The 11,116-nt window shown below is 43.6% G+C and overlaps 1 protein-coding gene across 1 annotated transcript; it reads right to left on the bottom strand.

The window, feature by feature from the left end:
- Nucleotides 1-4,702: 4,702 nt before the first annotated feature.
- Nucleotides 4,703-4,859, bottom strand: LOC114038095 (thymosin beta-4-like). Its single transcript, XM_027855203.1, has one exon. The coding sequence runs from the start codon at nucleotides 4,835-4,837 to the stop codon at nucleotides 4,703-4,705; it is 135 nt and encodes a 44-aa protein (XP_027711004.1). The 5' UTR covers nucleotides 4,838-4,859.
- Between the last annotated feature and the right edge of the window lie 6,257 nt (nucleotides 4,860-11,116).

The raw sequence follows: 11,116 nt of genomic DNA, 5'->3' as shown, positions 1-11,116 counted from the left end.
CCCCTTAACAGCATTTCTGTGTCTATAATATTTTCCTAAATTATGATGCCAGAAACTTGTATACATAGCATCAGTATAAAACAATCTTATTAGCTAAAGCATAAATAGAAAAAGCCAACTCATCACTATTGATTCAGTGACACCAATCCACGTGCACTCTCCCCACCCCATCACCCAAATGAAAAACATCCCATTCATCTCTCGACCAATTTTGTCACTATGCATTTTGTGCATTCAGAAAGCACTTTAAATCTCAGTTACAAGAGTGTGGCACTATTAATTACTATCCAGAACACAATTTATGCTACGAATAATTATTGTCCCCAATTAACTTATCTTGCCCACGATGAGCACGAGTTTTAAATTACTCAGTTTCAGCAATTACCCCATGATTTAAAATATTTTCCCCAACCACAAAAATATTAGCATCTATGCAATTAAGCTTGGAAATCATTAGACATTTCAGATCTAATTACACTTGCCTGGGGAGGGGGGTGGCGAGAAGCAAGCATTTCTTTAGCTCTACTGGCAAGGTAATCTCTTTCTAGCTTGCTCTTCTCCTGTCCCAATCCTCTTCTTATGTCTCAATGAGTTCTAAAATGTCTTTAAACTCAGATTAAAATTGCTGCAGTCTGCTTTTAAAAGGGAGCCTCAGAGGTGACATAAAATGAAGACTGGTCTTTGTCCAAATGAGGAGTTTCTAGTTCTATGTTGCTGCTGTTAGGGCATCAAAAATCAGAGACACTGTCTTTAGATGATCTTGCATTAATATTTGCCTAAAGTAGAACTGTACTTAAATTTTTTCTACTTTGAAGAGTACCCTTATACATTTCTCATTGAGGTCTTAGATTAAAGTGTGCTCTCTCTTGCTCTCTCCCTCTCCCTTTCTCCTCTCCCTCTCTCCCCACTTTTCTCTCTTCTCTCCTCTCCTCCCTCTCCCTCTCGCCTCTCCCCTCTCCCCTGTCCCCTCCCATCTCTCCCGCTCCCTCTCCCTTTCTCTCTCTCTCTCTCTCTCTCTCTCTCTCTCTCTCTCTCTCTCTCTGTCTCTCTGTCTCTCTCTCTCTCTCTCTCCACTCCCTTGCAAATGGCAAGACAAAAGTCAAGATGACTGGTGATGGTCTGGGATGGATGAAGCAGACGATCTTGGTGTCTTTGACGTCTGATCAAGCTCTAGGCTTTCCGCAGCGCCTGCTTCTGCTGCCTTTGTAGCTATTGGAACACATTGTTCTCATCTGCCCATTCCACCAGGGAAGTCTTCACATGCTTTGGGTAGACATTCCCCTAACTCACCTATGGGTTACCTTCAACCTAGTTTAGTTGCCTGCCAAGGCGATTTAGCTGGGGTGTGGCTGCTACACATGCTATTGCTTCTTGGAGCCATTTATTAAGTACCTAATGTCCCAGACCTGGCAGCTAAGTAGTACAGTGGAAAGAGCACTGTACCTAGAGTCAGGAAGACACGAATTCAAATCTGGCTTCAGACGCTTCCCAGCTGTGTGACCCTGGGCAAGTCACTTAATTCTCTTTGTCTCAGTTTCTTTATCTATGAATGAGCTGAAGAAGGAAATGGCAAATCACTCCCTTGTGTCTGCCAAGAAAACCCCAAATTGGGTCATGGAGAGTCGGGCATGACTGAAAAATGTCTGAACAACAACAATAGTCCCATGCACTGTGCTAAGTGCTGGGTATAAAAAGAAAGGCACAAGAAACTCACAAAGGAGGCAATATGGAAACAACATGGACAGGACAAGTAGGAAATAATCAACAAAGGTGAAGAACTAGTATTAAGAGGGATGGGGAAAGGCTTCTGTAGAAGGAGGGATTTTAGGTAGGATGTGAAGGAAGCCAGGAGGAGGGGGAAATGAGGAAGAAGAACATTCCAGCATGTGGGACAGCCACTGAAAATAGCCAGAGTCAGGAGATGGTGGTGCCTTGTTTGAGGAACAGCCCGGAAACCCATGCCATCAGACTGAAGAGCAGATAGCAGAGAGTGAGACGTAAGAAGACTGGAAAGGTGAGTGGAGGGTGGGATGGGGCTAGGTTATGAAGGGCTTCGAATGCCAAACAGAGGATTTTGTATTTGATACGGAGCCACTTGAGCTTGGTGACTGAGGAGTGACATGTTTGGACCTGTGCTTTAGGAAAATCACTTTTGTGGTTGAACGGAGGATGGCCTGGAGTGAGAAGAGACAAGAGGCAGGTGGACCCCTTCAGCTGCTAGTGCAAGAGACCAGGGGTGAGGAGATGAGGGCTGCACTGGGGTAATGTAGTGTCATGGGAGAGAAGAGGGTGTATTTGAGAGATGCTCCAAAGGTGAGATCAACAAGTCTTGGCGACAGATTGGATGTGGATGGGGGAGGGGAGAGATAATGAGGAATTGAGGGTGATGCCTGGGTTATGAGCCTGGGAGACTGGGAGGACGGTGGTACCCTCAATATATAGTAATAGAAAGGTTGGTGGAATACTGGACCTTGTACAAAGGAATGTTTACTTCCAAAGGTATAATCACAAATACACAAACACTCTAACCTAACACGTGGGAAGCACGATGCTCAGTCTCTGGGGCGGGGAAGAGGATTAGGTTCATAGTTTACCTCCCACATAGAGCACAGTCCTTATTTCATGTCCAACCCCCCCAACTGAGTCCCAGGGTTTCCATTTCAGGCTGGCTGGCAACACCACTCCACCTACAATCCTGACTCCAAGGTCACCATGGCTTGATCCAATGGGGATCGTCTCAGGCTCAAACTGAGGACAAACCACAGAGAGCAGAAACAACCCCTGCCCCCTCCCAGGCTCATTTCTCAGATCTGGGGTAAAAGAGAGGTATGCAGGGGAAGGTGAGTCCCTTCCCTCTCACCAGTTCATGGCATCTAACTGGGGGCAGCAGACAAGAGACCCCCAAAAGGATGGCAGAAAAGAATACCACTTTTAAAGATCCAGATAGCCATTCAAAAGAGTCTACCCTCATCCATGTGGTAGGAGATACAGCAGGCACCATGTTAGATCTGGGCATGCTTGGACCAGCTGGTAGTACATGAGGAAGAGTGAAGAGCTTGAGGAGAAAGAGAATGAATTGGGGCAGCTAGGCAGTGCAGTGGATGGAGCCCCAGCCCTGGAGTCAGGAGGACCTGAGTTCAAAACTAGCTTCAGACACTTGACACTTTCTAGTTGTGTGACCCTGGGCAAGTCACTTAACCCTGATTGCCTCCAGAAAGGAAGAGAATGCATTCTTTTTTTTGGAAATGATGAGTTTAAGATATTTATAGGAAGACTGAGATGTCTGAAAGGAAGTTGGAAATGTCTGGAAACAGGTCAGCAGAGAGGTCAGGGCTAAATTTGAGAATGATCAGTATAACGGTCATTGATTTGCAGGGAGCTGATGAGGTCACCAAGCACGGAGGAAGAAGAGTAGAGGCCCCAGGACAACCAGAGGCCTGTGGGACACCCAGCAAAGGAGATCGCAGTAGGAAATGGAGAACCAAGGGGAGGGGTGTCTCAAAAATCCAGAGAGAAGAGAATATCCAAAAGAAGAGGGTGATCCACCTTGTCAAAGGCTGCAGAGAGGTCAAGAAGGATGGGGACTGACAAAGGGCCAAAGGATTGGGCAATTAGGAGATCCTTGGTAACTTGGGAGAGACTGAGTCTTGTTGACTAACAAGAAAACGCAGAAGCCAGATTCTCCAGAGTCAGGAAAAGAGACAGCAGAGAAAGGCACACTTTTCCTCCAGGCTGTTTTCCAGGAGTTAAAAAACCAAACTTCCTTCTCCAAATTGAAAAAAGATTTAAAAAAAAGAGAGAGAGACAGAAAGAAAGAAAGAGAAAAAGGTTAATACCTGCAGGGCGAGGTTCTTAAGTTACCGATAAATTGAACACTTTCTGTGCAATTTATCTGCTTTACTGACAGGATAAAATGACTTCACAAGCTTCACTGCTCTACCATTTACTTAGTCATTATCATTATTTCAGATGAAAGGCTCTTTCTTCAGTCCTCATTTCTTCCCTGGTGCCATGTTTCCATCTATCCACAAACTTGTGCATTTCCTGCCTACTGTTGTTGTACATTCAGAGCCTGGGGTCCCTCTCTGGGGCACAGAGGCGTGTCCCACTCCCCATCTGAGAATACTCCTTTCAATACTTGCTTCAAAGACCACAAACTCATAGGAACTTGGAAACCTCACTTACTCGGGGAACTTGGCTCACTGACCAGCAGGGGCCTAGCCTATGCCTCCCTCCATGTGAATAATTCCTGCAATTTTTTTTCAGGTTTTAGAACTTTTTATTTGCATATTAAAAAAATTGTGCATTCCAATAATTAAAATCATTTGAACAAAAAAAAATGTCACTCTGATTAACTGCATTTTATAGTTTGCCAGAACCTTGGTACAGCTTTGCATTTTACTGTTAACTAGATTTACTGTAGTCCCACCTGGGTTCTTATTTTCACCAACATGCAAGTTCTTTAAAAAAAAATAATACCACCAGGACCCAAACTAGCCAGGACAGGCAGATGGAAAGAGGCAGCCAGCTCAGCCTTTATTCAATTCAATGTCAATAGTTCTTTATTCTTTTGATGTTGAAAGGGGCAGCACAGTCATTTAAACTTTATCCAACCTCTTTGCATCTTACAAAGCTAAAAGAAGTAAAATTAAAAAGGCCATGCTTGTGCAATGTACAATGCATGTTGGCAAGGCTGATTTCATTATGATTCACCTGCTTGCTTCTCCTGCTCAACTGTTTCTTTTGAAGGCAGTGGATTTTTCTCTTGTGTTTCTGTCTTCTTCAATTTAGACTTATTGAATTTCTGAATCTTAGCCATATCTGCTTTGTCAGACATCTTTGCAGATTAAGCAGTGATGGGTGGGGCACACCAATAAGTCAGATCTCCAAGGTGGCAGCTCTGAACTGCCCCTGCAAATTTTTTATTCCTTTAACAGCTTCCCAGCTCTTCTGTCTAAACAAGCTGACAATCCCTACTGGTTTTCAGATCTCTAAACAGAGAACAAATACAATAATACCTCCACTAATGCTAACATAATAGCTAGCATTTATATATCATTTTAAGGTTACCATTATTATCTCATTTTATCCTCACGATCTCCCTGAGATATAGGTTCTCTTGTTATCTTCATTTTACAGGTGAGGAAATCAAAGGCAGAGAGAGGTTAAGGTGACTTGCTCAGGGCCCTACAGCTAGTAAATTTTTGTCATTGTTGAGTCATTTCAGTCATTCCAAACAGAGCCAGTAAGTGTCTGAGGCCATATTTGACTCTGGGTCCAGTTTACAACTTGGCTGCCTCCATGAGCAGAAGCATATGTCTGTATGACACTGTCTTAGAAAGAAAACCTCTTCCACCTATGGCCACAGCTATGGTAACAACTGTGGCAAAGAACAGACTTCTTGTTGTTGAGTTGTGTTTGGCTCTACATGGCCCCATTTGGGGTTTTCTTGGCAGAGACACTAGAGAGGTTTTCCATTTCCTTCTCCATCTCATTTACAGATGAGGAAACTGAGGCAAACAGGGTGAAGTAACTTGCCCAGAGTCACACAGCCAGGAAGTATCTGAGGCTGGATTTGAACTCATGAAGATAAGTCTTCCTGACTCCAGGCCAGGTGCTCTATGCACTACGACACTACTTAGCTGCCCCTCAAGACATCACTCTTGATGTCATTGGTCCTCTGAAAGTGAAGGGTGAGCAACTGACTAACAGCAACAACTGAGCTACTTTTAGAGTTAGATTCTGTGAGCCTAAATGAGGATTCAGCAAAACTAGGCAGTGATTCCCAAGGAAAATTTCCTATCAGGACCGTGGAAGTCTTTCAAAGTCAGGCAGTCCAGGTCATGCTTAGCTTCCATCAGGAGATAGAAATCTGGGTTCAAAGGAGCCGTTTTACTGTGGAAGAAAAACTTGAGTTCTCTGCATTTTGTCAGGGGCATTTCATTAAGATAGATAGGTAGAGATAGACAAGGATAGATAGATAGATAGGTAGGGATAGATAAATAGGTAGATAGGGATAAAGATAGATAAGGATAGCTAGATAGCTAGATAGATAAGGATAGATAGATGGATAAGGATATATAGACAGATAAGGATAGACAGATAGATGGATAAGGATAGATAGATAAGGATAGATAGACAGATAGATAAGGATAGACAGATAGATAAGGATAGATAGACAGATAAGGATATATAGACAGATAGATAAGGATAGACAGATGGATAAGGATAGATAGACAGATAAGGATAGATAGATCGGGATATATAGACAGATAGATAAGGATAGACAGATAGATGGCTAAGGGTAGATAGACAGATAGATATGGATAGATAGATAGATAAAGATAGGTAAGGATAGATACACAGACAGATAAGGATAGATAGATAAGGATAGATAGAAAGATAGAGATATATAGATAAGGATAGACAGATAGACAGACAGATAGATAGATAAATAGGGATAGATAGAAGAAACATTCACTAAGTACTAATGAGTCACTGTTCTAGGCATGCACTGGGGATACATTGCAAGCAAGATGGTCCCTACACTCAAGAAGCTTACATTCTAATGGGGAGCTAAAAAGCAGAGAGCAGGATGACGAGAGCAGCGAAGGAGGACCAAACAAGTCCAGAGATTGAATTGTGGCTCCAGTGGACTGTGGCCGGGGCCCTTCCTGAAATCACGGTCAAGGCGGTCACTCTCCAATTGGGAGATCAAGGCTTGTTTTAAAAATCTCTTTCCCCAGCCAGGTTTTCATACTTTATGGTTGCTGTTTGCCCTTCATTTTTGAAGAGGACCAATGACATCGTGGGTGATATCTGGAGTCGAGCATGAATTGGATTGAAGGGAGGCAGAGCTGCACAAAGTCGTCAGCCTCACTCTCTCTTCTAGAGTCATCGAAGTCCAGCGGCAGGACAAAAGTCAGGACTACTGGTGATGGCCGGGATGCAGTGGATGACCTTGGCATCTTTCATGTCTGACCAAGCTCCTAGTGTTCCACAGCGCATGCCTCAGCCGCTTTCATAGCTGTTGGAACAAATTCTTCTCATCCACCCATTCTTCAGGGGAAGCTTTCACATACTTGGTGTAGACACCCCCTAACTCACAGATGGGTTTGAGGCCTGTTAGTTACCCTCAACCTGGTTTAGCCCATCTGTGAAGAGGGTTTATCCGGGTATGGCCACTGTCCATGCTGTAGCTTTTTGGAGCCACAGGTGCAAATGGAGTGAAGGGGGACCCCAATGAGGGATGATTAACCCTAGAAAGGGCTTGGCAAGCCCTCACACCAGATGAGCCCCTGAACACCCCTGCACCCCTCACACTCTTACAGCATTCAGAAACAAAACCAAGATTCCACAAGTCAGGATTAAGGAACAGTCTTGGCTTTATCAAACAGAAGAATAACAATTTAAAATGTAGGTCATCCTGGAGAAACATCTCCCTAATCCAGTCAAGGAAACTAGCAAAAAGGGAGACTGCTCTCAAAAGGATTATAGGATTATGCTGGATCATAGATTCAGAGATGAAAGCAACCTCTGAAGTCTTTAAAAATTAGAAAAAAATTTACAGATGAGGAAACAAAGACCCTAAAATGTCTTTCCCAGTGTCATAAAGCTAGTCAGAGGCAGGATTTGAACCCAGGACCTGTCCACTATGGGGGGGGGCACACATAGCCCTCTAGGTCCTCAAGAGTGGCTTTTTGACTGAATCCAGACTTCACAGAATAAGAACCACATATGGCCTCAGGGTCGCAGGTTCCCCACCCCTGCAGTATACCATACTGCTTAATCAAAGGGTCTTCTGTCTGTTCTCTCACTACCCTACTTCTGTCTTCAGGGAGATCGGAGTTCTCCCTGGCATCTGACAAGGCTTATTTCACTCAGACAAGCCCAAAGATTTCAGACTAAGACACTGAGAAAAAAATGCTTTCTTAATATTTCTAAAAGAGGAAGGAATCCTTGGTGTGATCCCAGCAGGCCTAGCTTCCCAGCACCACTTGTCCACATGAAATATATTCAAAATAAATATTTGGTAACTTAGGAAGAAGGCACTAGCAGCTGGGAGGAGGGTGTGATGTTTGTGCTGAACTTCTGAGTCAATTAGGAATCCTAATTCTGGGGCAGCTAGGTGGTGCAGTAGATAGAGCCATGAGCCTGGAGGCAGGATGACCTGAGTTCAAATCCGGCCTCAGACACACTAGCTGTGACCCTGGGCAAGTCATTTAGCCCTGTTTGCCCCAGTTTCCTCACCTGTAAAATGAGGATAAAAACAGCATCTCCCTTCCAGGGTTGTTGTGAGGATCAAATGAGATCACATTTGTAAAGTGCTTTGCAAACCTTAGGGTGCTATATCAATGCTAGTTATTATTATTATTACTCTGAAGAGACAATTTGATGCACAGCAGAGAGTAGTGTGATTTTATTACCAGGAGATTTTGGCATCTCAGCACTTCAGAGGGGTGGGCTGCTCTGGCCCACCTCTTGCCTCCATATGATATTTTCCTTTTCATATATTTCCTGGCCACCTGTGTTCCATATTTGTATGCATGCATGTATGCATATATGCACATACACATGTAGGTGTGTACATATATGTATTCCCTGATCATGCATTTTCTTTTGCAAGTGTGATAATGTGAGAGAGAGAGAGAGAGAGAGAGAGAGTACTCAATGCGGGCTTTGGGGAATTTTTTCTTGTCTCTTTATCTGCATTCAGTTTGATTAAGTGTCTTTTTTTTTTTTTTTTAACAAATATGCCCTCTGGTTAAATTGAAAACATTGGTGGAGGCCGATGAACTGGTTTTGAAGAAGTACTAATCCAAGGTGTGTCTTGAATTTAGGCAACTTTTCTGGGGTTCACAAGAAGGGAATGCCCCAGGGGTGACACGTACTAGGAGGGTGACAGTCGGGATGCTAAAAGATCCTCAGAGGCTCAAGTGATGGCCCACATCTAATACATCTGCACTTTTGTTGTTCAGTCATTTCAGTTGTGTCTGACCCTTGGTGACTCCATTGGGGTTTTCTTGGCAAAGTGGTTTGCCTGAAGTGGTTTGCCATTTCCTTTTCCAACTCAGAGGGATAGATGCAAAGTCTCCTCCTTGGGAGCTCTGGGGCAGTGGAATGGTCAGATTCAGTTATCAGAGGCTTCCCACTTAGTGAAGGTCTCAGAGCCAAAGCTGGATAGCCACTCATCAGGAATGTTGTCCAGGGAATTCAGGTTTTCAGAGAGCCCTGTGTGCCCAGTTCTGAGAGCCAGTGATCTTGTGCAAAGACCCTGTCAGCTGCTTTGGAGTCTCTGAGAAAGTATAAAACAGTGGATAAGATGGGTCAGAACAATCAGACAGTTAGCAATCATTTATTGAGTCCCAATTATGTGCTAGACCCTGCCAATACAAAGAAAAGCAAAAAAACCATAACAAAACAAAACCGAAAAACCAAAGCCAATAACCCAGTGCCTGCCCTCAGGGAGCTCACAGTCTAACGGAGGAAACAACATACAAAGAACTGTGTACAAACAAGACGTGTAAAAGGCAGATAGAGCATGATCTTGGGGGGATGGAACCAGTTTCAAAGGCTTTTTGCAGAAGGTGGAACTTTGGCTGAGACTTGAAGGAAGCCAGGTAAGGCATTGGTGAGGAGAGAGAGAATTCTAGGCTTGGGGCAACAGGTGAAAATGCCTTGAGTGTGAAAAATGAAGTATTTTGTTTGTGGAGCAGCCAGGAGGCCGGTGTCACTGGATTTAAGACTGTGTGGGACGGGGAGTAAGGCGTAAGAAGACTGGAAAAGTAGGAGGGCCAGGTTGGGAAGGGATTTGAATTTTATATCTGAGGATTTTATATTTGACTCTGTCTAATGAAAATGCTCGGGCAGCTAGATGGCACAGAGGCCTGGGCCTGGAGTCAGGAAGACCTGAGTTCAAATGTGACTTCAGATACTTAAAATCTATGAGACCATAAGCAAGTCACTGAACCTTGTTTGCCTCAATTTCCTCATCTGTAAAATAAGCTGCAGAAGAAAATGTCAAAACAGTCAGATATCTTTGCCAAGAAAATCCCAAAAGGGGTCACAACATGGGCAACAAAATAACAAAAATATTGTCTTATGAGTTTCCTTTTGTAAGTAGAACACTGAAAGTTCTCTAGAAAGATCCCTGAGAAGGGGCTGCATGGAAAATGATTAAAAAAACCTTCTGTATTGACATTTTATTCTTGAAAAACCTGACCTCCTTTCTAAAGAAGGGACAGAGAATAATGTCTATTCAATGCAGAAAAACTCTTTGAATAGGAGAGTACCCTGCTAGCCCAGACTATTGCCATGTCTCCAGACATTTGGGTTCAAGTTCATGACCAGTTAAGCCAGGTCACCTCAACGAGCAGTTAGTAAGCATCGACTGTGTGCTGGACACTGTGCTATGTACTGGAGGTTACCAAGAAAGGCAAAAATCAATCCCTGTTCTCAAGGAATGAGATTATTTCCCTACTCGTGGGGGAGACAACATGCAAACTTTTCTAGTCTTGTTATACGTGACTCCCCTACTTGCACCCTATATTCTAGTGAAATTGATCTTGTATTCCCCCCCACGGGACGTTCCCTTGTCTACCTTTGCACAAGCTGCTTGACATGCAGTCTCTTCTCTCTACCTTGTAGAAACTCTCATTTCTTTCAAGGCTTAATTTAGGCTGTACCTTCTACAAGGAACTTTCCTAGATCCCCTCAGCTGCTAATGCCTGTCTTCCATAAATGATTTCTATAAATGATCTTGCATTGATTTGGGCTTCCAATCAAGCTTGCGACATTTTGCTTGCCACTGCCTACGTGGAAGGAGATAAGACTTCTGACCAGTAGAGAGGATGATGAGTGTGACATGCCAGAGCTTCTTTGTCAGAGACACACACGGTAAGAGAATTTCTAGTCATGTAAGGGAAGCTGATTCCTTAGCTTGTTACTCATTTCTGGCTTGCGTCTCAAAGACTGTTGGAAGGGTTATCCTTGGTGAGACTGGGTTCTGGCTCTCGGTCTGAGCTGAAATTTCATCTTTCTCCCAGCTAAAGAGCACATTCACTCTTGTGTATCTTCTGGTATATACTAACCTGTAGAATTTCTTTGATTCCTAATT

The sequence above is a fragment of the Vombatus ursinus genome, unplaced genomic scaffold (assembly GCF_900497805.2).
Source record: "Vombatus ursinus unplaced genomic scaffold, bare-nosed wombat genome assembly UNPS02010822.1, whole genome shotgun sequence".
Lineage (NCBI taxonomy): Eukaryota > Metazoa > Chordata > Mammalia > Diprotodontia > Vombatidae > Vombatus > Vombatus ursinus.
The sequence above is the reverse complement of the archived record's forward strand: the minus strand, read 5'-3'. Positions and strand labels throughout refer to the sequence as shown.

Bases quoted from the DNA above. Each gene is read 5' to 3' on its own strand.
- LOC114038095 (XM_027855203.1), bottom strand. From the start codon at position 4,837: ATGTCTGACAAAGCAGATATGGCTAAGATTCAGAAATTCAATAAGTCT.